Source organism: Buteo buteo, chromosome Z, assembly GCF_964188355.1.
Source record: "Buteo buteo chromosome Z, bButBut1.hap1.1, whole genome shotgun sequence".
NCBI lineage: Eukaryota > Metazoa > Chordata > Aves > Accipitriformes > Accipitridae > Buteo > Buteo buteo.
In genome coordinates, this window is record NC_134204.1 from 53832874 (window position 1) to 53860334 (window position 27461).

The following is a 27461-nucleotide window of genomic DNA, read 5'->3' on the forward strand; positions in this document are numbered from 1 at the left end:
AAGGAGCACAGTTAATTCAAATACATAATTAAAAAATACGTACCTCAATTTACAAGTTTTTGACCAAGACACTGCCCCATCTTTTCATCTTTCGTTGCTGCACATTTAGAGTCAAATGCTTCACGCTACAAGGACAGAAATGAATCCTTCCCTGGGACGGCAAACAGAGCTGCTTGCTGGAATATCTGATTACTCCTAGTCTATCACATCTAAAATCCCTATCTCAGACAACAAGAATTTCAAGGATGTTGTTCCTTGCCCTCTGCAGCACACAGTACTTGCATTAATGTGTTGAGCCATATCAAAATACAAAGGTATCTATTTTGAAAGCAAAAGAGATTTTGCATTCTGGGTCTCTACGCACAGCTGCATAGGTACACAACACAAAAACTTAAGTACTGTTTTGAGCACTAGACTTTCAGCAAATGAAAGCATATAGCAGATACTGTTTTCTAAGAGTTCACTGAGGAAAATGCCAAAGCAAAGGGATGAAGTGGAGAGAAGTATCTTCAGAGTCTAATACTATTTTTCCAAACTACTACTAAAGAATATGCACGTGTCTTTGTTAATTTCATTGCAGTCTGGACAGGAAATGCCACAGATGCTAGTGTCTTCATAAAACAGGCTTTGATTCAAACTGGAGTTAAATTGTGTGTTAGTAATATTATTTTTTTTTGCCTAGCCAGTAAGTATTTCTCACTATCAGGAAGGAGGAAAGAAGTCGAGTGCTAACAAGAACCAAGAAGGTTAATGTCCTTTTTTTCCTCACAGGTGATATATTCTATGAGGAAACACTTAAATACAGCACTGGCGCTTGACAATTAGAAGTCAGCAGCATCAGCTACAGCCTGCAGCCATAAATTCCAACCATCAGCAATGCTGATCAGTCATGTATTTTGTGGCAATTTAATAATTAAATTATCCCCGTACATCATTTCATCACAGGTGGATTAAGCCCACTTTTCTGGATAGTTTAGTGAAGTTACAAAATTTTATAATTTGTGGCTTCATAACCACATAGCCGTAATTTCAAAATAATGTTTTTCAAAAGAGTGTGTTGTTGGCATCCCAAACCAGGAAAGGAAGAAGAACTAAAAATGTTACTGACAAAGATGTTCTCTCTTCACTCCCATCTCATTGTTTACATTGAGTTATATAGTATTTTCAAGTGCAGAAACTATAGGTTAGTTTTGTGAACAGACAGAACTGGCTTGAAAGAAATCAGCAAAAAAAATTTAAACATTAACATCCCTGCCTCCAAATTTCTGTAAAGCCAACTGAAATATCCAATGAAACCACAGGTGACAGATGCACTTACATTATTTGAGGACTTGGATTTGTGTTTCCCAGTTTCATTCATTCATGTGTATTCTTGAAGTAAAGCTCAATCTGACATTCAAAATCAGAGCAACAGTTTGACTTCATGAGTGATTATCTCGCATTCCTAAAAAGTTCTCTTAGTGTGGTAAGAATAAAGCATATCATCAATCTAATCTCTTGGGTTTTAGCTAGATTCGTAAGAGGATTCTGGACAACGTTAATGAACCATAGCATTAAAATGCAGCTATACAGAGGACGTAAGAATAGACAACTACAGAATTAATATGACTTCAGAGTAATTTTTTTAATCCCAATTAAAAGTGCATCATGAATAACTTTTCACTGAGCAGATACTTAGAAGTTTTGAAACAAAGGTAGGGACTCCAGTACCAAAACTTAGGAAGAAATACTTTATTTTCTTAGCTACTGTTCACAAAGTCCTGAAAAGATTGTTCCCCAAATCCCCAAGAGGTCTGCAGCTAACAAGCTGAAAAGCACTCTGTGCAGACAATTCTGGGTAGTACTTTGTAGAAAATGAGGCACAGTGTACCTAGGCAACTTACGCAACTTATTCAGGTCACACCTTCTCAACACCATATGAGTTCTGTATATTCTTCCCTTTTGGCAGCAACTACAAAGAGGTACATGATTCTCCCTGGCAAGTGTCCCACTATTGAACAGGTAACAGTTTTTGCCAGCATATAAGGTCAGTCACCTGTTGTTCATCAGAAGTCACATAAACACTGTTCCACTGCTGAAAAACTGGAACAGAATTACTAGTAATGTTTCAACTACAGCAGCTATAAACCCCTCAGTCACTCAGCATACGAAGTTAAGAAAGACCAAAGCTACTAGCTTTAAGAAGACCAAGCCTTTAATTCAAATACATTTATATAAGTAAACATTTCAGAATCAAAATTGGAGGGAGTAGTCTGAAACACCCACAGACATTCTTGCTTTACTCTCCATCCTCCTAGAGAAGGAATGGTTATTTCTGACAGCAGTTTGATCAGTACAGAAGACACCGACAAACTAAAAGCTTTTGTCTTAGTTATTAGCTATGTAGTAAAGTACATTCAAGAAGTCCTTGTATCAATTTGGCATTTTTCAAGTACCTGGCAGCTGGTCCTTTTACAGGTAACAAATAGCCCCTTTTTGCCTGCAGAGTGTTAAATCAAAATCCATCTCTTCCAGTCCATAAATATACTGAGAATCCTATTTAGGTGAAGTCTACTGGCTGACTCGGATATTAATGTCAACTTTTCTAAAATGAAAGCACTATGAAAGACTTATTTTCTATTTAGCGATATCACACCTCCTACTGATAGATTTGGGTTGTGCTACTGATCACTTGGACATTATACACCTATGAAATTTTAAAAGAATAAAATCTGAATAATTAAAATACAAACTAGCTGGAAAAAAATCATGGATGTCTAAGGAAAGAAAGAAAAATTAACAGGCTTTAATACATTTCACTACTTGCAGGTAATTATTTAACAGACTACACCCAACCAATGAAGAAACAAAATACAAAAGTTTCAGTCTTTCTCACTCTTTTCTGAAGACACTTGACTTGTACTTTGAACTTAAGTAGCAGTTAATCCACTGATACACAACCTAAACAGAAAATAATTTTTTATTTGTACCACTAAATTGTTAATATTGTTAGTGGTAAAACACCTCAGTGCTATACCACTAATAATATTTTCTTGGTTACTGTAGAGATAAATTTGTAATCCAGGTAACAGCAAAAACTCAAAACATCCCCAAGCTGTGTTCAGGAAATCATAATAGCTTTAGATTAAATTAGAATTTGTATTCACTGCTAGCATTGCAATGACGGGCAAAATTGCCTCTAAAAGTCAATGTACGTTAAAGGATATCTCAAGTTATGAACTTCTCTTCCTCATAAAGTGAATAAATCCCCAAAAGTCCTTACTGAACAGAAATAGCTTGATTGTTAAAAACTACTCAAGAGCAACAGAACACCAGTATTTTTAGATGCTTACAGCTGTATTGTAAAAGCTGGTTCAACAAAGGTAGAAGGTGAAATTTTCTTTGATAAGAAGACAAAAACCTGCAGCAGACAAAAACGAAGCTTGCATTTTTTGTTTGCTTGCAGAAAAAGAATATTCAATTCACAAGAGTGCATATAACAAAACCAAACATGCAATCTATTGCTTTCCAAACTTGTACTGCAACATAACATTGAAGTGAATAGTAATTAGATATCTATCATTTTTCACAAAAAGAGAAGATGTAAAGAGGGTAATAATTTTATCTCTATGTATATAGCTTCTTAGATCATTGGAGGGGGGCAAAGGAGGGCGTGGTGTTTCTCAATGACCAATTTTAGCTGAAATGGTTTTCATTTTGGGAAAAAAAGCCAACATTGAATCCACCATTGAACAAAATGCTGTGCTTCTTGCACTATTTTAACACACCTGGAAAAGCAACATAACTACCCATATTTTGGCATTCATGTTTATGTTTGCTCAGATCTTTTAGATATCACAAAGCTGCTATCCCGTGTTGCCATGAAATACAGATGGTAGAATCCGGGTAGCACAGGCTACTTCCAATACCAATACTAAGTAGAAAGGAACATGAAGCAGGGCATTACACTACATTTCTGGAACTAGTACAGTAAGAGTGAAAACCTAGAAAAAAGTTAACCTACAGTTTACAGAAGGAACTAATTATCTGCAGAAGCTGAGTTTTGGTTGTATATTATTTCACGCTGTGTGATTTTCTGCATCTGCTAATTTAAAGCAGATATAATTGCTGCTTTCTTTGCTTTCTTTCCTGTATTCTCTTCTCCCTGCCTCCCCATATACCATAAACCAAGCATTATGAATATAAGCCCAAATATCCCAGACAATCCAGTGAACAAAGTTAGTGTAATGCACTGGTGTGAGGTGTGAAATACAAAAATGTCTCTCAATCTTCATCAAAGTTCTGCTGTAGAAGAAAGTTGGCAGCCAAGTTTTCATTCTTCTCACAGGCAAAATATGCCTGTATCACCAGTCCTTCAGGAAATCCTAATGCCTTTAACTGAAGAGAAGAAACACATTAGAAAGTACATTTTGTATATTAAGCTTCTTTGTATGTCTAGTATCTTGAGATGCCACTTAAGCAACTACTGCCTTCTTGAACAAACACTGCTGCCTAGTTCAGTACAGCCTTTAGTGAGCAAAGAATAAGAAGGTGTTGCCTCTGCATTTAGTAAAAAGAATTCTCATTTGAAAAAGTGATTTGAATGAGTCTAATGAAGCACCATAAAACATGTCACTTTTCTTTCATGGTCACAGCAAGTCACTAAAACAGACTTGGGTCACAGTAAAGTCAGGAAGTAACAGCACATTGCACTGCTGCAGAAAAATCTTCAAACAATGCCCATTTTAAGCTATTAGTTATACCAAGCTCAGGATTTTTAACAGAAGTTGCCTGGAACAAAAGCTCCCAGTCTGTGATCACTAGTAGGTAGCCCAACACATCACATTAAGCCATACTTTCAATTGTTCCAACTGGACTTTCAGTTTTAAAAAAATTGACTATACATTGCAGCCATGGGAAGTAAGTTGAGAGCAATCTGTTTTTCAGAAGTCAAGGAACTAATTAATTTCTGGGACACTATGACAACAGGGGATGAGAATACTAGAGAAGAGCTTATTTCTGTGCCAAGGGAAATGGGTTTAGCCTGCACTTAAAGACATTCAGCAAACCAACCTTTGTTTTAGCCAAAGGCAAGTACATACAACCATTTGGAGATTTTCTTAAAATCCTCACAACACCTGCAAGGCATTTTACATATAGGACAGATCAAATCTCTGCGAGACACTATGTCCTATTATCCCTTATCAACCATTCTTAGATTTAATTTCATGCCTACAAACAGCATGAACGTGTCAGCTGTGATACTGAGACACCTAAATTTTGAGGTGTGTCTTTCATGGAAAGGGAAAGAAGGATACAGGTCTCTGTTGTGTTTTGGAACAGGTTGTATGCTCTACTGCATAAAATGGTTTTAAAAGGAAATGCAGCAGACTAGTGAGGATTATCTGTGAAGTGTGTGAAGTACAGGGACAGAGAGTTTTATTAGACTAATTTTATTAATTGTCAATTTCCTTGAGGTCTACAGAATCTAGAGAATTGATACCTATCTTAAAACTGTTCTTTTCTGATGATCCTTACATAACCTTTTGCTTTGCCAGTTGAAAAACACTGTCTTTGATCTACAAAAACACTACCACAGTATGACATAAGTATTTGCAATTTGTTCTAAGAAAAATCTCAGAGGCATTGCTATCTATGCAAATCCATATTTAGTCCGTGTTACACACAGTATTTATGAATACAATATACTGCCCCCAAGTATATTTTTATAGACATGTTTACCTGCATTTTTAGAAAGCTATAATTAAGTAATTCTCATGGACGGACAAATAAACTGGGTTAAGTTGTGACTTCAACTATCTACAAGAACTCTTACTATCGAAGTACTTCGCAAACAGTGCTCACACAGACACTCCTGTGTATCTGGAAACCTACCACAGCAGGATCTAGAACAGTATCGTCTGAGGCTTTTGCAAGAGGAATTGCTGCCCGAGTTCCCATTCCTGACAGAAAGCCATTCAATCATCAATTATTACAGATGGCCTCTGATCACTTAAAAGGCTCTGCATCTTCTCAGTAAAACAGAGTCAAGAGATTTTAGACTCAATTACTATAAAGCAAGATGACATGTGGTCTGAAACAAGACTACAACTGCTATGAAATATCAAATATAAAGTATCAAAAATGATGCAGAACTACTGAGCATAAGCAAACAAAGTTTAAATTAAGGCATGTCTTAAGCATGCACCAGCGTCAACACCCTACAGCAAGAATCAAGCAACATTTCAAAGAAAGGCTTACCCTTTCTATAGCTTCTTTTTCCTGAGGTGTTACATGAATGTAGTTCATACGACCATTTGCAGCTTCTGCTAGTCCTCCAGTGCTGGTACCATCATCACTGCTACTTAAACCTTGGCGGGACTCCAGAACTGGCTCATTCAACATATGAATAAAATGTTCCTGATGTTGGCTTATTTGCTGTGATGCATAGGAGAATAAAAGAAATACATGTATTGAAATAAAGCATGTTTAAGCTGCCAATAGGCAAGTAAGAATATTTATTTTCAGTGCATTAAGTAGTCAAAAGAATGTGTAAAAAGTGCATAGAGAAAAATGATTTAAAAAGAAATGCAATTTCATGTTTCAGTTCAATTGCAGTGACCTTTCCCTATTCCTGATGCCTTTTGCACCTCTTACAGAGACTGACACTCATTTCTCATGTCACAGAAAATATGTTCTGTACAGCAACAATTGCTGAAAAGCCAACAGTAGAATGTTGTAACTGCTATTAACACACTATCCTAGTTAACATCAACATATCCCTTGCCTGTAAAACTAAATCAAAACTAGCAGCATTATTTTGTTGTTTTAAGATTCACCTGCAGTAGTTGAGGGTTTTCCCGTCCAATCTGCTGTAGCAATGCTGGTAACAGAGAAGGATTTTGCTGAATAATTTGTCTCATCTGCTGGAATTGAGGCTGATGTCGTAAAAACTCAAGTGGATGTCCTGAAAATCAGTGAGATAACATGTTTTTTTAAAAAGTTACTGAAGTTCTTCATAAAATACATACCTATACTATAAGTGTAGACAGAAACAGGACAATACACCCCTCACTGAAGAACAGAAGAGTGTGCTTCCTCACACTTACTCTAGTTTTAAGCAAGAATTCTTTATACTAAGGTTAAAAATGCATTTTCTTTTCATCCAGCCTTCTCTTAAGATCCAACAGCCTTCTGTCCTCAATCTCCAGCACTTTTCTCTTTATGTCTCATCTCTGAGTAACCTCAGAGACACTACCCAGCCTACTGTCTTGTCTCTATGCCTAGAACAGAGTTCTCTACCTCCTGCAATGGGTCAGTTCTGTCCTTGTCAAGTGAGTCTTGCCTTCCCATATATTCTATACTGTCAGGTACTGCATTGAAAGCAGCAGTGTCTAAAGTGCTCTGAAATATCCCATCTCCCCCATCCTCTCTTATGGATGATGTCATGTGTGCCTGTCACTACTACCTGTAAGTTTAACACTGGCTCTATCAAGGCTTACATCTTGAACACCACCTCTGCCACAGCCTAAGACAGACCTTTCCTACTCCTTGATTACGCTCCTTTCATTTATTTATTTCTCTTTAAAACAGAGTTCTCTTCAGCAGGCACCAACCACTCTGTCCATGTGCTGCACTACTGAGTAAGAAGTCCTAGGTCATGGATAGGTCTCAGGTGCTACACCTCACTGCCCTACTGCAAGGTTTCTCCCTTGATATTTCAACTTCCAAGCAGTAAGTGCATTGGTATAGTCACAGTCGAGAGTGAACAGTTAGCCACAGTAGGAAGCCAGAGTTTAAATGAGAGAAAACACTACCCCCTTCACATTTGTGGTCTCACACTCAAATCCAGAATACTGAATCAAAGGAACTGTGCAAGTTCACAGCATTTTTAGAAACTTCATGCTTTATTCCAGATATATCCACATACATCAAGCCATTTGTTCCAAGCAACTACCACACTTGGAATTTCCATGTTACAGCTCTTATCCAATCCCTTTTGATCAGTTCGCAAGCACCAGGAACTTAAAATTCACTGAAAGAGAGAATGCTTAAGTGTGTATGTTTACCACATTCTCTCATATATAACCTTTCTTACCTCCTAATGAACTAGTAGTCATAGGTATAGTTGCGACTGCTGCTGCCACTGCTGAAGGCTGAGATGCACCAGTGCTTGCTGCTTGAGGGGGTTCACCCACAGCCTGATTATCTTCAGGTATACCCTAAAGCCACAGTTCACAATTATTTACAGAATGCTAAAAGATGCTTGTTTTACTGCATGTATTATTTAGTTTTCAAAATGAAGGAAAAAACATTAATGCTTTCACTGCAAATACAAAGCAATATGCTGTGATATGTATGCATTTACAACTGGAAGAGAATACTGTGAAAACAGTAGTTTATTTTTTGACAAGAAAAATATGTGATTTGTATAGTAAGGTAGTAAAGCATGCACTGCATCAGTTTAAAATACATTTCACTCCATAAACAAATATTTGCTTTGAGTCCTGCTCTAAGATATTTGATATGAGTGAAAAAGTTAAACTAAATATACTGTTACAGTATGTTAATAGAGTTATGCAAACAAAGTTACATTACAGCAACAGAGTTGTAGTACAAAATGCTAACAGTGACATTATAGATGCCATACCATCTGGCAAAAAATTAAGAAGAGTTATAAGAACATGGCTCTTTGGACATCTCTCCTCAATGTAGTAGTGTGACAACTGTCATTTACTGTATCTTAAGTGTGAAAAGGCCTGTATATTATCACATTTTAGCAGTTAAAAAAAACCAAAACAGTTAACTTGCATTTTGTTTATTTTCCACATGCCAACAATTTTATACAGGAACTAATTGCTCAGGGGGACAAAACTGACAAATCTAAAAAAGAACAATTATAGTAAATTAGAATGTGGGTTATACAACCAAGCCAGACCTTACTCTACTACCTTTCTCCTGTATGGGAATCCTTCAGGCTTCCCACCCTAACCATGCTTTCCCCACTGTCACTGAACTGCACCAAATTTGTCCTTTCCAGCCTCCTCCCTGAAGCCTAGAAACTTAGGCAGCTTGGCATGGTACAGACACTGAGAGAGATTCCTATATGACTACAAGCCCCAGTGGTACAGGCAAAGAAGGTGCCCAACAGAAACCCAAAAGAGGCAGACTCCACAGAGCACTAAACCTCCTGATACACACAGAGTAATAGTGGGGGGAGTTATGTTAAACCCAGCCCCAAAGGGGCAAGACTATACAAGATCGTCTACCTCACAACACTCAGTTTCCAAGGCATCAAAAGATTCTATTTTTCTACAGTCTTCCAGCATATTCAATCTGTTAAGTTCAAGAAGGCAGCAGCACTGGTATAACTGAATATATTTCACCTGCCTCAAATTAAGAAGGCACCCTTCAGTTTGGGAACCAAAAAACATAAGGAACAGGGTGGGTGGAAATAACCACAGAACTTCAGTGTAACCACACAACGAAGAGGTTTGGCAAACCTAACATAGAAATCACTGGTAGGTAATGTAGTTTAAAAATCCTGCTATAACATGTTCTTCACATGATATGTTCATCACTATAACTGAACAAAAAGGAAAAATACACAGCTAATGTAAAGGCCAGATCTAGAAAGGGACAACTGGACAGTGCTCCAGGCAAAACTTTGCCTTACTTGTAAGGTAAGAAGCACATCAAGGTATAAGTCAGCTAATCATCAAGTCCACGTTTAAGCCCCTCAGAGGAATAAATGCAAGTCTTCCCTGTTACACACTTCATTACCATTACGTGGCTCGGTCAGCTTGCTACACATCCCTCCCTCCACCAAGGGGGAAGAAAATTCCATTTGTGACATAATTCTGAGGCAACTCTCTCTTAAGCAGTGCTCTGTAAGACACTGTTAAGTACCTTTTCCCATCAAATCAGTCATTTCTGGTAATCTAAGTATAATGTAGGAACTTGAGTTAATCTTATGAGATTACTGGTTGATTCCACCTATTCACAGGCATATGTTGTCATTGCAATCTGTGCCCAGATCAAGCAGCATATGCTTGCTTAAACCTGAAGTTTGCTCTTGAATGGAAGCACTATGGAAAGTAGTCCAACCAAATTTACTTAAGAGATGATTTGACATCTTGAACATCATCTTAACTCTTAAAAACAAGCTTGAAGTACCACTCTCCAAAAAACCAAGACTGTACAATTGTAATTAGACGAGACTAGTGAGGTGTATGCACCTTATTCATACAGCTACCCAACAGAATAAAGCATAATATCAATTCACATAGAATTAATTTTGAATGTAAACATTGCTTAAAAGTAAAAAGCCCATTTTCGCCTTATGGTGGATTAAACAGTTGTTCACTGTTTAATTGAGCACCAGAGCAGCTTTTTGCTGACATTGTTCTCCACAGGGTAATAATCACATCAGGCCTAGTCCAAGGAATGTACACATTTAGAATAGAATAGTTCCAGTTGGAAGGGACCTACAACAATCACCTAGTTCAACTGCTTGACCACTCCAGGGCTGACCAAAAGTTAAAGCATGTTATCAAGGGCATTGTCCAAATGCCTCAAACACTGACAGGCTCGGGGCATCGACCACCTCTCTAGGAAGCCTATTCAGTGTTTGACAACGCCCACAGTAAAGAAACTTTTTCTAAAAAATTCCAAATTAAGAGGCTGCAACCAATGGTCTGGTTGTTGGAGGAAAGACAGGACTCCTTCCTAATTAGGGTTAGGAAATTCTTGGGTCAAAACCAGATCTGAATCTAAATGCCTCCAAAGATGCTGGGGCATAGAAAAAGGAAGTGCAACTTTTGGAATCAAGACCTCCTTCCACAACCACAGCGCAAGACCATAGGATTACATCTAGATCCTCGGCCATGAAATCATGAAAACTGAACAGCTTGTCATCTGAATGATGGCCAAGTGGAATCTTCAGGGCTCATTTAAGGAACAGCTACACTTTAAACATAGATACTCTCTTGACATTTCCTTTCCAACACTTTATAGGTACCTTTGGTGTACTGATTCTTTAAACCAGGACAATGGCGTACACTTACAGCTCTCAACATCCTAATCCTACCTTGCAGATTATATAAAAGGTAACACTGATGACGGCTTGGAGGCAGGTAAAGTAGAGGGTCAAAACCAGTGTCATCAATGCACCAGTGTTAACTAAAGAGAAGCTTTTTTGATGCAGCAGGATGGTAAAGAACATGTTTAGACCCCAGTAGATCAAGAACAGTTAGAAAGACCATTTGCAGCAACAGGATTCTTCTAGAAAGACAACAGAAGTCTGCTGGCTAATATGGTCTCTAACAGCAAGACTGTTTCTCCCTTTTCCAGCAGGAAGAAGAGGAATAACAAAGAAAAGATAGTAAAGGATAACATGAAACAGGAAGGGACCAGCTTATATAACAGAAGGACCCATTTTAAACACAGGACCTACTGGAAGAGTAGAAATTAACTGCTCAGACCAGTCAGACTTAATCTATTCAGCAGATGTGCCATGTGTTGAACTCCATTGTAGGGATGCTCTATTTCTATTCAGGACTTCCTGAACAGAAACAAGCTAGACCAGAGAAATACCAGACTGAGTGTACAAGCACTGTACATGACTGGCACATGCACAGCAAACCCAACACCTACAGGAGGCACTGGATTTATGGTATATGTACAGACTAAATGAACAGTAAAATCAACATTTTTAAGGCATGAAAACCAAATGTTTGAGATTGCAGACGTCTGAGATTCCAGACTTATGGCAGATGATGGGAGTTACTGCATTTGCCCTTAGGGCAAGACAATATGTATCACCTTTTGTTAGCCTAATGCTAGATGAGAACTGAACTTTTTACATTCAGGTACTCAAAACATTTGTTGTCTGTTTAAAAACTGCAGGTTACAAAGTCTTGGGATCATTAATGTAAGTAGCAAGCATGCCAGTGACTTGTAGTTGTAACTACTGAAGAAAAACTTCATTAACAAAAGGAAAGTTTTATAACTGGAGGTAAAGATGCCAGTTTTCTTATCAATCTATCAGAAATTCAAATTGCATATATTTTGCAAGGACTGGTTCAAGATATCTGGCTTCTAGATTTTAACAAAGTTCAGATTTGGAACAAGGGAAAACTACATCAGGGCAAAAATGGTTTGCTAGAGTGAAAATTAAGTGCACTGGAAGTACTGATTAAGCTCCCAGACAGATTCTCTGGTGGTTGTAATTCACCTGTCAGATTAAGGTATACAATGAGAAGTAATCCAAAAAGGCCCTAAAACAACTCACAAGATTTCCATTAGAGTGAAGCTATACTTCTATTTCCTCTTACACCAATGAAGTTCATTTCACCCTTCAAACTGTATTTATCAAATGAGAAATTGTTTCTTCTCCAAAACACTGCTTAAATTAAAACGCCGGCTGAACTAAGCACACGTCAAAAAACTCTCAAACCTTTCTGTTTGGAAAGTATACTATTGAGAACACTGTGCATTATTAGCAAAAACAATGAACTGCAACTTAAAAAAATGCCTTTGTGATGTTATAGATGCTAATACAATACAGCTAATGCTGTCACTAAGATGTGACACAAAATCATTCCTTGAGCCAGCCATTGGCAGTTAAAACTATCACTATAACTGGACATACTTTACATATATCCATACATATATCCATAAAAATGAACAAAGAATAAAAGCAAAGAAGTGATAGAGGTAGTTAGGGATGACTTCAGTATTTCTTATAACACTATGACGCTCAAAATCCAAATCTCAGCCTTCCACATGCTCTGCTTAGAGCTGTTGTTCCTCTAAGAACATGTCATTTTGAATATTATCCAATCAGTGGGAGAATACAAGTAAAACAAAATGAAAATTATTCTTTAGTAAGGACAAAATAAAAAGTGAAAGAACAAGCTGTAGGTAAAATAAACTGCTCACCATTAAAAGGTATTCCACTGCTCTGTCAGGATTGTTGAAGCTGGCCCTCAGCGCTGCAATTACTTGCTCTCGTTCATAGCCCATTGACATGATCTCAGTCACCATATTCTCATAGGACTGACCTGTCACTAGAAGTAACATGACCACCATTTTAAGGGAATAAGGCAAAAAAAACAAACACAAAAAAGTTTGAATGGATAAATTGCATTTCTACCCAAATTTGAGTCGTTCATTAAAGAGTGAAGAACAGCTCATGTTAAACTTGCCATGGTTCTGTTGCTTTAACTCCAAATATATTCTGGTGGTTTCATCATACATTTGATTGGAATAATAGAGGGTAATGAACACAATGCAAACTTCTATTGAAAAAAGCAGCACTTGTGATACTTCTGTACTTGTAATTGAAATAATACTACTTCTCTATGCTTTCATCTAAGGTCAAGGGGATCCTCACAGCTAATATTCAATTCCTGATGTAATCAAGAAAAGTCTCCTGCAGTGTAAATTTGGAAATTAAACTTTCTAGGCACAAATCTGCCTGTCAAACTGTTAACCATTGAGGTTTTTCCAAATAAAGACTTTACACTATGCTATGGTTAGATAGAAGACAAATAGTGATGACCAAGTTACAACAGTATATTGCTAGTGATGATGACTGAAGTCATTTAATTAGCTTAACATGGACCAACTCAAGTCAGACAGAAGACTTAAAGTTATATCTAGGAAAGTCACTCAAGACCTCAATGAGGGTTCAGGAGAACAAGTTATCTCATTTAGTTCATGTATATTTGACTAGACATCCATCACATCAAATCCCCCAACTCTAACAGCATAAATGGACTAAAACTGGCCCGCACCTGCAGCCATCAAGACAAATGGGTACACACTACATATGGAGCAATTTAAGGACAACTGATGGTACACTAATGGTATCATAGGGAAAATTATTACCTCTTTTCATAATCCATTTTATTTCCCTTCCTTAAAAGAAGACAGCAGGTTTAACAATTAAAAAAAACCAAACCACCAAACTATTATATTATAAATTGCAATTGAGCAACATCTTAAAGGTTATCTTCCCATGTGAAAACAGAAAAAAAACCCAAACCAAACCCAGGCATTAAAATACCATCTCCTTCCTTGGATCTCAGGGGAACCCTACTACTGACTCTGTAACACTAGCAAGTTAGTGGCAGGAGAGTTAAATAATTAACAGTCACCATAAAAACAACAGATTGAATAAAGTAGAGGAAACAAATACTGCTAGAGCTACTCTGTTAAGACAAGTAAGTCACAATTAAAAGAACCAAAGAAAATATCAAGTTTTATTCCCTTAGGGAGAAGGTGTTTAACTCAAGCCAACATTAACACAACCATATTGCTTGATTTTTAAAGAGTGCTTCTAAATAATCAGTGGATGTATGACTTAGGGCAATATACTCAATAATGAATAGTAAAACAGCCCTAGCCCAAGGATACTTGTGCATTATCCATAAAGATAAATAATGGATTTACAATCCTTGACTAAGCTGAGTATTAATTGTTCAGACTCAGAATAATAGCACCAACCTGAGTTTAAGGAATGGTAAGTTCATGTCTTCATATACAGCTACAAGATGAATTGTTTTCAAAGACAAAAAAAATCACCTAAACTTCACTCCAAAGACACATATCTCTGTACATATCTTCAGAGAAATAAAAAAAGCCAAGCCAACAACTGTCCCAACACAGTGATTTTGCTGAACTTACTGCTCATGTTCTTTCTTAACACAGCACTAGTTTACCCTTACTGTTGCTAACAAAGTAATCAAGGTAAACAGCAGACAGAACACCTTTTGATCTAATTAATTACTACTTAAACGTTTATTTCTGTAGTGCTCTTTCAACATAAGCTAGGTAGAGACTAGAATAGTATGAGAGACTTAGTACAGGAAAAAAAAGATGCGAGAAGGTTAACTTGCTCTGGACAGACTGCTACATAAGCCATAATTAAAAGCTAAAGAAGGAAACAGAATTACTGTGAATTTAGGCACATGCACTCCATATACAGTCTACTTACTCAAGTTGTGCAAGAGTAAGACCAAGAATAATAATTCAGGAATTGCACATCAGCAATGTCATGATATAGAGTCAGGCCTATCTTGTACATAGTGCTGCTGGGAATGTTTGTGAGGTCAATGCTGAACTGATTCTGCTCTTTGCTTTTGCCTTTCAAATAACTTTTTAAAGCTGGATTAACTTTCAAATCCAGTTCATCACACTCCCCGCAACAATTCTTGTCCCATGCCCTGAAGAAAGCTTAGGCTGCTCCACTGAAAGATATGGTTGCACACAAACTGCGAGATGTGCAGATCTTCATGTAGCAAGCCACATCGGTTTTCAGACAGCATATCTAACTGAAAACAAAAGCAAATCAGTAGAAGCCAATCCCTGTTTTTAAAGTGAAGTCAATTATCTTCAAACAATGTAATTCAGAGGCCGCAATAAGAACATGTCTAGGATCCTACTTAGGATGTAAAAACATACTATGTTAATTCGTACAAGCAAAATCCTTTTAAGACATTTTCTAAACAAAAAGAACCACGGAGTTCATGCCTATTGCCTTTGAAAAATTTTTGGCATATAACCCTTGCAGTATGCTTACCCAGGAAATTACACCCAATGCCTGCTATATCCAAACTGTTAGGGACAATTGGGTTTACTGTATCAGATACCAATCAAAGAACTTTCATATAAAATGGATGGTGAGGTGATGCTTTCCTGCTACATTGAAAGGAATTTTTATTTTTATTTATTCTGAAGATAACTGAATCAAGACCAGCAGCTTAATTAAACTTGTTGGTCATTATTGAGTATTTCTGATGACCACATCTCTGTCACTAAAGTATAACGACTGGTTAATGAAGCCTACAGCATCTTTGGTAGCAGCAGTCACTTTAAAGATATAACAGAACATGACTGGTTGTCTCCTACAGGATCTATCAGCTAATTCAGCTCATACGTTTCTTCAGTCTAGAACAGTATGTCATAACATAAGACCTAAGCTCCAGTTACACAGACTAAACCTGGTGGCTACCACCAATACACATAAAACTTTACTGCTGCTCCTAAATCATCTTGCTTAATCACAACACCTGCCTCCAACATATCCACAGAACCCTACACAAAAATGTAAGTGAAACTTTAACTTTTTGTACCAAGTTGCAGCTTAGTGTTTACAGAGATAAGACAAAATAAAAAACCCACCTCACTTCTGTGCCTTAACTTGCTACACGCTAAAAAAAAAATCCCTTCCAGAAAATATAAGTAGGAGTAAGGAGTTGTGGGTTTGCCTAGTAATTTCCTAGCTACCATAATCAGCATAAATGAGGGGCAGAATTTCCTATTGTTTTTACCCTGTTTATTCCACTGAGAGACAAAGACATTTAAACTGTCAAAAGAAAAGTGAATTGACTGTAAGTATATGGAGGCATTCATTCCTCAACCCAGATAGCAGCAGATTTGGTCAATTTATCTAATGTAAATGTGTCAAAAGACAGTACTGTCAAAGCTGGAACAAGTGAATAATAAAGACAGCCATTTTATTAGACCTGCACACTGGGAAGCAATGGTGAAAAGGAAAGTGTATACATATTTACTTCCAGTCTTCTATTCAAGCCACTTCAAACTGAACAGTTAGAAGAGAAATTAAGGCAGACGGGGGAAAAAACAGGAATGATAACAATCTTCCTTTTACACAATAAAAGTATATGAAGTAAAGAAGTTCTTGATGCTAGTTCTGAGATACCAACTTCAGGTCTTAGAGTACTTTGATTATAACTTTAACAATGACAGATACAGAAGAAAATGTCAACATCTGCTAATCCGTCATATGTTTCTGCTGCACCAAAATAATGTCTACATTAAAAAAACACTCCACTTACCAAGTGCACTTATAGCATCCTCAAAAAGATTTGATCGAGATGTATCACCTGTTGTACTGTAAGATGAAGACAAGTGCAATGGTAATTACAAAACTTTGGAAAACTTCCTGTTTTTCAAAAAAAGCAGCAGCAGCTGTAACTCTAATAGCCCCTTTTGTTTCTAAAAAAACAACAAAGCTTTCCAAAGAACTCTCTTTTCATCTTGTAGTGAGACCAGATTTTACAAACTTACAATGCTACCATTTTTAACACAAGGCCAACCTCCTCCCCTACCCCCCAGTAGTTTGGCTCTTGCCCATCTGCTCAGGGACTAGCCACCTGCTTGCTTGAATGCTTTAAAGGGTGGAAGAACAAGGTGGATTTTCAAAAGCACACAGCAGTTTCACTAACTGCTTCCCCATAGTCACCGGTTTGACCTCAATGAGGACCCAAGGAGGTCAGTGGCAAGCACTTACTAAAATCTCAGTATCCTACTTTCCCAGGAATATAAACTGCTAACATTTGCAATTACTCCATCTCAAGTTATCGAAGCTGTCAAATTACAGGATTAAAGGCTCACCTCCATGAACACCAAAGAACACAGAAGCACAACACCAGGCAGAAGAACCCCAGTTAACTCAGTCAGAGCCAAGAGTGCCCCTTTCCTGGCTCCTCTGAGGGCTGCAACTTAAAAGCATCAGCCCCTGGTCTCAGGGTGGCACCCCAATGGGTCAATGGGAGAGGCTCTCCAGGTCTTCTTACAGATCAAGGGCATTACTGCCTACAGGGTGGTGCGACTCACCATGTGGTGCCAGGAAAAAGCGTTTGGGGATTGTGCAAGACTTATTATGGGATATCTAGGGGAAGAACCAAAGGCAGGGAAAGGGAAGCATCAAGGTACCCTGCAGACGAAAAGCATGGATAAAGAGAGCAAAAAGAGGAGAAAAAGAGCCAGTCACAATAGCACTTGCCTGGCCACTCCCTGCACCTGACCACCAGTCTATCCTGCCTTCTAATTAAATTTCATTTCTAACTATTTTTCATGCTGGGGTGTCTCTCTATTCTACATGCATGTGTGTGTAGGGAAGTCTAAGTGGCCACAGCTGGACAGGGAACCATGAGTCACAGGGATCTACACGTCTGTGGAGCAACTGCAGAGACCAGATACTGTGGAATTCTCAGTGCCAGCAACTGGAGAAGAGGCCACAGGGGTCCATGCGTCTGGGGTGTCGGCAGCTGAAGAGCCTAGAGTTCATGTGTATTCTGTGTGGATGCATGTGCTGGTGTGTGTGTAATCACCAGCAAGCACCAAGCTTGACTACAGTGAGTAGGGTAAGACACTTGAGAGCCAGGTACTGAATGGCTCTGAGTCAGAGGCAGCTGCTGGAGAGACTGGAGGGTCCTAGAGAGGAGCTGCTGGAAACACTGTAACGTCTGGGGGTCAGCTACTGCTAAGGTCATAGGCCTCAACCAGGTGGTGGAGAGACCTGTTCGTGTGTCCATGAATGAGGTGACTGGGAGACTAGGGAATCTAGGGACTAGCTACCAGGTTCAGTGCATGTCTACAGCTGCTTCCTGGATGGATCGTCTGTATCCTTGCGCACACATGGATGCGTGCAAAGGGAATCTGAGTATCAGCAACCGCAGCAGGGTTGCAGGGCTCAGGAAGCAACATGCCCAGGTACCAAAAACTTGGGAGACTGGGAGATCTAAGGGCCAGCTATCAGAACAGACTGCCTAAGGCCAGCTACTGGAGAAATTCATATTGTCATTTTTATGTTTGTGCATATGTATTTTGCACTAGTGGCCTTTGCCCTGAGTAGCCAGAGGGGAACAGGATGCGGCTGCTGCTGTTGTATGGTTGCTTCAGTGCTGTTTTTTTCCTGCCTGTGGTGACCTATGCAGCCAGCCATACATACAGGTATATACATACTGTGTGTATGTATACTTGATAGACCTGGGGACATGGACCCGCAGCAGCCTCGCATCCATCAGGCTACCAGAGTCAGCAACTCCTATCAGCAAGTAAAAGATCATCAGATTAATCTGAATCAGTTTTCAGAAGATGCCACTAAAAATCTAACAAGGCATTTACAGAGATGCAGTTTTTTATGTAAGAAAAAATTGGTTGCAACAAGAATGCTTCTCTAGTATCTATCACTAGTAAGATTTACAACTAAAAAAGATCAAAGGCAAAACAGGACACCAGTTTGCCTGGCCATGGCTCAGTAAATTTTCCAACAGCCTTAGTAATTTAACTTCTAAAGCAAATCAGAAACAAGCAGTACTCACTGAAATCAAGGCAGGTGGTAACTACTATGTATTGGTTAAATTATTCTCTTCCTTCCTGTTAAGCATGTACACTGAGGCTCCCTTATTGCAGTTTCACAACACTGCAATATATACATGGAAAACCTGGAAAGCACTGTTTCAGTATCAAAGATTTAATCTAATATTTGAACCTACTGGACAAACTGAGCAGCAAAAATTCCTACCCATTAACATTTAAAAATTCTAAGTTATTTGACTGATAAATGAAGTTCATTTGTGTTCCATTTTAAAAAGATGTCCATTTCTCAGAATTGCAAAATCAAATCGTCAGTTAGGGTACTTAGTGCAAGAAATTTGTGATGACATTTTCAAGATATTGGGCAATTGCAAGTTTTGTTTCCTTTTCCTCAAATCAATATTTGATAGTGTTTGAATACAACCACTTCAAAAATTAATTTCTTGTGCACCAGTATTCACATAAATAACACACAAATAATTGAACACTAGTATATGAAAAATGAAGACTTGAAGCTATGCAGCACTTCAAGGGCCATTAAATTACAGTTAACAGCATTTTTACCCCATGCAATACTTAAAAGTGGGCAACTTAAAGTGAGCAAAAAAAGGCCGCAGTATACAATAAGGATGAAACCTCTAACTTCCACTTGATTTTCTTAAATGTAGAGAATTGAGGTTAAAAGCCATCCCAACTCCCACAACTATCTGCAGATGGGCCAAGGAGCATTCAGAACAAATAAGCTTGTAGCTTTAAGACATTACAAGATTAAGAGCAATACTATATCCTACATTTTGGAAGAAAAAGCTCTTTCCAGAAATTAAGAGACTCTTACAGCAATAAAGAACTTATGGTTCAAACCTAAGCAACATGATTCAAAACACAACCAGAGGCCTATAAACGGGACAGGACACATCCCTCTGAAGTCTTTAAGAGCTTTGTGAACAGTAGATGCCCACGCAGGTGAATATCCTTAGTCTGAAAAGAAACTTGTGTCACAGTAACTCTGAAATGCCTAACAGGAGCACAAGTCCTGTGTCATTTAACTCTCCATTCCATAGGTTTAGTCCCAAGACCACACTTCCCACAGGAGATGGTATAAGCAGGGAGGGGCACTTCTTACTATCAGTAATGTTTTACTTGAGACAAAGACTGAAGTTACAGTTAAGAAAGAAGAAGAATACGTAGAACGGAGAAAATGATCGGACTACCACTGTAATGGAAAATTCAGCTTAAAATCAAAACTAGAAGCAACAGAAATGGACAGGGAAGCTGGTTTTGGAGGCTCATTCATACCTGTCAGTTGATGATGCGCTGACAGCAGCCGGTGCCTCAGGTGTTTTTTCTGCTGTCTTCTCTTCTTTAGGACCACTCACAGGTGCAGATTCATAAGCAACTGCATCTGATGCTGGTGGTGGAGGGACAGCAGCTGGCACAGGGTCAGCAGGGCTTGGTGCACCAAGTGGTGTGGGAGCTGCAGCGGTCGAGGTCATAGTGGTAGTAGCATCGGACTGCTGAGTTGCTCCAGCTGCTGCTTTGGGCTACAGGAGGACAACAGAATTCAGACACAACACAAAGCTCCGAAACCTATGCTTTCTATAGTCAGCACATTGATTAAGTTCTGTTAAGACCATTTGTGTTAGACATTGCTGCCTCAACATCAAGCATAACATTAAAACATTGCAAGACATTAAATCTATGCCTTTTATTGTGTTTAAACAGGCAACTGATAGTGTCACTAAAGTACTTATCTAGACACCTAAGCACTCACACTATTTGAGTATGAAGTGAAATGCAAAGATAAGATCTAAATATTTATAGACTGAAATACTCTAAACATGAAAACAATCTTGTTTTACAAAAGCATGTTTTTCAGAAGAAACTAAAACACTTGTCAAAAGACATCTGACAAGCGTAACAAGCATAAGGTTTTCTCACCACTTAAATTTGGAAAAGTGATAAAGATAGAAATCACATTTCATCATGAATGCTATTTGCTGGAAAATGAGATGCTAAAAAATTTAAACTTAACCTGCAACAAGTTTTACTTATACGCTCTTTATATTCAAAGCACGACATAAATAACATTTCACATAAACTTGAGTTCTGTAGTGAGCACCAAAAATCCAGCAGAATCAAGGGCTATGAAATCTACAGCAACAAATTTAGAGTGGGTGATACTTGCATATAATTGTGATTTAATCTTCACACCTCTATTGGAAACATGCATTTTTCTTGGATACAGTCTTAAACCCATTATATAGAAATTACACTTCTCAGAAGGCATGCAACTTCTAGCTAAGTTATGGAAGCTGTATCACTGTAGTCCCTTACTTATGAATATCCTTAAGAATGCAAAAGGCTGACCCCCATCTCTGCCTTACCAAAATAAATAGTTGAATTTCAACAAAACACAACTACTTATTCAAGGTGAATCAATTTCAGACAATATTTGCTTAAACTAGGAAAAGTGTATTTCCTCCTTTTGTCTGAAAGGAAAGGAGAATTAACAGCTTCCAACATAACAGGCACAATAAAGAACTTTTAAGAAGTATTCAGAGAAAAACACTGAAATAGTCTGAGCATCAAAGTTAGCCATTGTGCTTACATGATAGAGCATGTCTTATCCAGAAAAAATATCAAGGAAAGGGAAACTGAGCTTAAAGACTTAGTAAAAAGACCATAACAGTGAAGAAATGCCCAACTCTGAAACACAGGTCCTTTAACATAAGAAGGTACTGTATTTAGCAGTTCTACATGGAGAACATATATAGCAGTGTTTCTTCTGCTATAAACAAAATGAAAGCTAGGCTCTGAAATCCCACCTGCACCTGTTTTCTTGTACTAATAAATGCCTCTTCTCCAGGCAAACCACAGACTAGAACACTGTTCAGGAAGACAGCAGTAATACTTACGTTCAAACAGAGAATCTAATGAGCCAATACCAGACAGAAGTGAAGAGCAACTGAATATAAGTTTTCTTTGTCAGAAGGAGGACCTTTAACACCAAAATGAACTTCCTATCTCAAGACAGAGATGAAGCCAGTTTTATTCAGATCTCAAGGGTCTGGAATGCCTAGAAAATCAGTGTCTTGATTCCCAGAAGCAATCTGGTGACTGGTTAAGAGGAGAGATACTTCAAATACATGCCACAGTCATTCCCTTTAATTTGCCATTGCAGCCATTCAAAACTCACAGGTTTGTTGATTGGCATACATATCCTTTCTCTACTGGTTTAAGCTGTTGAGCTTGTCTTTTGTCAACAGCCATGAGTTTCGAGCAGTGAAACACCTATGAGTTTTGAAAAGCAACATGGCAAGACTAGAAGAGTTCTGTACAGAGGATTTAGTAACAAACTATCTAGGTTCCCTTCGTCCTTTTAATATCACTGGAAAAATAACACAGCGAGACAAGAAAGAAGAAACAGTAAAATCAGCCACTGGCAAACTTTTTCTTTGATGTAAACATTCAGCACACAGCAGAAACAACAATCAGCATAGGCAAACTAGGAATGTGAAGCAGTATTTCGTATCGATTTGCAAAAGCATTTATTTTTACTGTTGACCAAAACTTTCACATGATCAAATTCCACTGGTTTTAAGGATAGGCATATACAAGCACTCATCACAATGAAAAAAAGAATGAAATGAATGCAATTTCCTTTTAAAAAATATGGACTACTCACTTTTGTTACCATAACCACCACAAAGTTCTTCTCATCTATTTTGTATTCTTTAAGAGCAGTATCATCATTAAGGATTTTACCTGGCAAATTGAACAGATACAAATTAAGAAAAAGTTATTTAACAGATCATTAGGTGATCTTGGGATTCCCTCATATAAACACAGTTCTAAAAAAAAACCCCATAAAAACATGTTTTATGCAGATTTATAAATACTAAAAACCCTACAAAAAGTGTTTTGGCTATTAAGCTTTGGCAGTAGAGCTACAAGTAATTTTTGTCCTATGATGTCCACAGCACTTGTTAGCTCCCAGACTGTTGCCATAAGTGTTGAAGATTCTTTAAATCATTTAAAAGAGAAGCATTAAATCTAGAGAAAGATTTATTGGACCTTTAACACAGATACAAGTAGTGTAGAGCTTTAGCACACAATAAGCTTAACTGAACAACTTATGCCTGCTTATCCACTCTAGACACAGTAAGAAAATTCCATCCTGCTTATCTTCAGTTTGCCCTTCAGATGCAGTAAACTATCTACAGTTCCCAGACTATTTATCTGCATTAGATAAGTTTGTGACTTTGCAACTTTAACAATTTGTTCTCAAAAGAAGGCTAAAACATTAGAAAAAGCTAGAACCATACCATATCCTCCTACCTTGGCAGAAAGATGAAAAAAAAAGATCAGACAAAACCAGAAACATTTGTTATACTACCACTTTTGAAGTTTCATAAGCAGAGACAGTACTGTGGCAAAGCAGATTTGCCTCATGTCTACAAGAACTCAGAAACACATTAAACCACAGACTTTTTTTTTAGGATAAGCTCATTTAGAGGCAGTACCACTAATCAGAAAATTATGTCTGTATTTCAGTGAGTTTTATAGCACCTACTTCTACTACAGAATTTTTAGGAAATATTTTATGATTTTAATTGATTCATTTGCTGAAGATGTGCCAAGGACCGCTTCCCTACTTCAAGAGGAAAATACACATTTTCATAGCCATTCTCAGTGCTAGCGGAATACACTACTTAGAGTTAAAACTAGCAGGACACATTCTTATCCTGATGACTGCAAGGAAATCAAGCGATGCATACGCTGCATGGCACCTGACAAATGAGGTGGCACTGTCCTACTCTATACTAGTTCCACCAGTCTTGCAGGTCAAATACTCAAGAACGTATTATATGTACTGTAGCAGTAGTAATACCTGTAACAGATGGTGCAGCATCTGACTCACAACCTACACAGGTTTACTGACAATTTTCTGGTTTATAGGCACTTTGGGAAGGAGCTTGCACAATGTATATATGTAGACATCCTATCTTCTCAGGACCCACCACTTTCAAGGTTTCTAGACTTTACACTAATACAGATGACAACACAACAGATCTACCTCACTGCTGATTAGCATAACCTTTTTATCTAACCTTTCTATTACCTTGAATTTAAAAAAAAATTGCGAGCATTTTTAATAACAAATGGTATACTTCTAATCAGGTTCAGTTGGGATATCACTGTGCTTTACCAAACTATGAAAATTCTAAAGCTCATTTTAATGAAAGTAAAAATGTCAGCAATATACCCTTGCTGTATCTCTTGTCCAAGAAAAAAATACAAGCACTTTTTGGATGGTCTTCTATTCTAAATCTTATTTCCTGCATTTCCTACTGCTTGTGAGGATTATACAATGCTGAGGATAAATTCTGGCTTCTGAAAATACTCAAGTCATATCATATGATCTTACACAACCCTTGATTTTTCTAATCACGGAAATATAGTATTAAGAGTGTCATGCAATTATACATATTGCAAAAGGCCTTCTGCCTTGTTCATATTTATTACACATGTGACTTTTACCTTCATGTTCTTGATGTGCATTCCCTTTCCTGAAGTACAAGTGACATAAAACTTGCTCAGAAACATAGTCCTGAGGAGTTTGTACAAACATGGAGAGAGTCCTGACTTCTCTTCCATTAGCATCTTTCTATTATGATCAGTGGCTTTGCCTTATTAGAAGTGGAAAACCAATACTGTTTACAAAGCAGTACAATGAAGAAGTAAAAAGACCACCAAAGTTTCTTGCAAGCATGGTTTGAGAGGAAAAAGCAGTAGAAGGGGTATTGGAATAGAACTTTTTAAGTTCTGACGCAAAGTGAGAACAAAAAAATGGATGTGTGTATTAGTGCTAGAATGGACCAGCCAGGTAGAAAACAGTAAAAAAATATTGCCAAAAGAATTTTGAATTAAGTTAGCTCAAATAAAGTAACTTCATGTCTTTATCTGACATTAGCCTGCTTTTTGCTAGTGCATAATACATGTTTCTAATGATGGCTTAAAAGTATTGAAAGCACCTTTGTACAGCAAGGATTTGCTGGTGGGTTTCTTTTGTTAATACAAAAGAAATAATCTGATTTTTAATTCTCTGCAGTATATACAGGAACGCTTCAGCTACACACAGCATAAACTGAACAAAAGACAAGAGTAAACCCAGAACATGAGATGTTATCTGCTTAAATCCTGATTTCTTGTAAACAAAACCTATTTCTACTTCACCTAGCATAACCCACTCAGGACTAAAGCTGTTAGCATATCATGCTATAAGAGCAAAGATAACAACAGACACACATGTATTAAAACCTGAAAAATTCTGACTCAAAATTAAGAGTTTGTTGTTGATTTGTTCTTGTGTTTGTGCTTGGTTTTTTTAACCTGTTTGCATTTCAGCACTTACAATCTTTAGAAGACTTAACATTCACATCAAAGTCAAAGAAGAACATTAAAAAAAAGGTAGATTCAGGTACAGTAACGTCAGAATATTGATTACCTGCGTAAATTAGTTTTTGACCAGCTACTGGAAAAGCATCTTTCCCCCTTTCTGATTCAATCTTCTCTTTCAGTGCCTTCACCTAAAGCACAGAAACAGTCTTAATGAAAAAAAACCAGAAGTTACACAATACAAACCTAATCAAGTACACTTTGTTCTAAGTTTTAAATACTAAAAAGTAGTTTTCAGTCATATCTTGATTATGTCAAGTACATCGGTCTTCCAAAGACGTCATTGCAACCACTTGCAGAGCAACATGTTCCCTTCCCAAATAATCTCTCGTGCTTAATCAACTTAGATAAGTAATTTCTCCAGGAGAAATCTTTAAGTACAAGTTTACAACACAGTGAAAAACTGAGAAATTTGCACAAAAAATGCTTTTATCTACTGACCCATTTCCCCTCCCTGAATGCAGGAGGTACACATGCTATACACAGCTGGCGGCTTTCTTCATCATAACGACTCTTCAGGGAATGCCTGTTTTTTTGGTACGGTCACCATGACATTTGATTTAACTCACTGGAATGACCTGAAACCTTGATATGCAAAGACTTGTTCAAACTGTCCAGTTGTTCATTTATGTAATTAATCTTCAACTCTTTCCCCTCCCCCGTGATTTTTTGAGCTTTGCATAGCAATTTTAAGCATACACATGAAAGCATTTTTGTCTTATTTACTTGCTTACACAGACCACTGACATACAGTCCACACTTTCAGAGCACCACATACAATAGCTCAAATGACACTGTGTTACTTGTCATGTATCAGAATGCCTGTGTTCTCCAGAAAGACTGCCTAACACTATCCTGAGGAGATAAAGGATGTTCCTGTAGAAGCATTTCTGCACTGACACATTTGACAACATGTTTTAAGACAAACTGCCTGTATACAAACATTCATTCTTCTTGCTTCCTGACAGACACTCCCAATATACATAAAACAAAGACAACCAATCTGTTATGAACTTATTACTACAAACTAACTCCATCTTCTAAAGTTTCTTTTTCCTGAATATTCATAAGGTTTTTTCATGAAATGCTGCAATTGAGATGCATATACCTAGCTATTTAACCAGGTAAGCACACGAAAATGTGTTTATCTTGACAGCTTAATTGGACTGGCAACTACTTGTGCCACAGGCACCTGCAGTACTATCATTTTGCATTAATTTTTAAAGTTGTAGCTCACTATTAGGGTTGCTTCAGTAGCAAATACTGTTTCAGTGTATTTACAGGTGCTAAATGGTACATATTTACTGAGAAGTTGAGCTTTGTGATTCTCAGCATAATTAAAATCTGTCATCCACTTCACATGCCAGTCATACTTCCTGGCTTCACTTTATTCTTCTGTTAATCATGTCTTAGACTTTTGTGTTACCTTTCCCCCTTTCCTTTATTAGTCCGCTCGCTTCTTCTCCTTCTTCTTCTCAGATTTTATTTCCATGTTTCTTTATCAATCTCCTTACCAGGCTAATCCTTTCAGTTTGGATGTTTGGTCCAAAAGGCACAAACCAAACTTTTACACTCACAATGGAGCTGCATCTTTTCAGCAATATGCATAAAAAGGAGTGTTTGTTTTACCAGGCTTCGCAACCCAGCAAAGGAGGCCTGCAGAACCAAACCTCTTCTGTAAGCTTACACCTGATGTAGGTGATTAAATCACTAGCCACACAAGGATACAGACCACAACATATGACTTCCATCTACAGAACTACACCAAAACTCTTTTTTTCCTCAGCAGATGGAGGAAGGATGCTTTTGGTATTCTTATTATACATGCCATCCCAGCACCTGCCAAAAGCTTTAAAATCAGTCTCCAGCCAGCCAATTGCTTTTCCACAGCA

The 27461-nt window shown here is 37.7% G+C and overlaps 1 protein-coding gene across 3 annotated transcripts in view; it reads right to left on the reverse strand.

Moving 5' to 3' along the window:
• Window positions 1–2176: 2176 nt before the first annotated feature.
• RAD23B (RAD23 homolog B, nucleotide excision repair protein) overlaps window positions 2177–27461 on the reverse strand; it is a 35940-nt gene continuing 10655 nt past the window's right edge. For 2 of the 3 annotated variants that reach the window (XM_075021641.1, XM_075021642.1), the window contains exons 2-10: window positions 25619–25700; window positions 22796–22875; window positions 20407–20651; window positions 16845–16900; window positions 12922–13049; window positions 8078–8201; window positions 6819–6946; window positions 6241–6417; window positions 2177–4377 (exon numbers count right to left, since the gene is read on the reverse strand). In XM_075021641.1, the coding sequence (XP_074877742.1) occupies window positions 4264–4377; window positions 6241–6417; window positions 6819–6946; window positions 8078–8201; window positions 12922–13049; window positions 16845–16900; window positions 20407–20651; window positions 22796–22875; window positions 25619–25700 (1134 nt within the window). In that variant the 3' untranslated portion in view covers window positions 2177–4263. The remainder of the gene's footprint in view (window positions 4378–6240; window positions 6418–6818; window positions 6947–8077; window positions 8202–12921; window positions 13050–16844; window positions 16901–20406; window positions 20652–22795; window positions 22876–25618; window positions 25701–27461) is intronic. The other variant, XM_075021643.1, reaches the window with a different exon arrangement.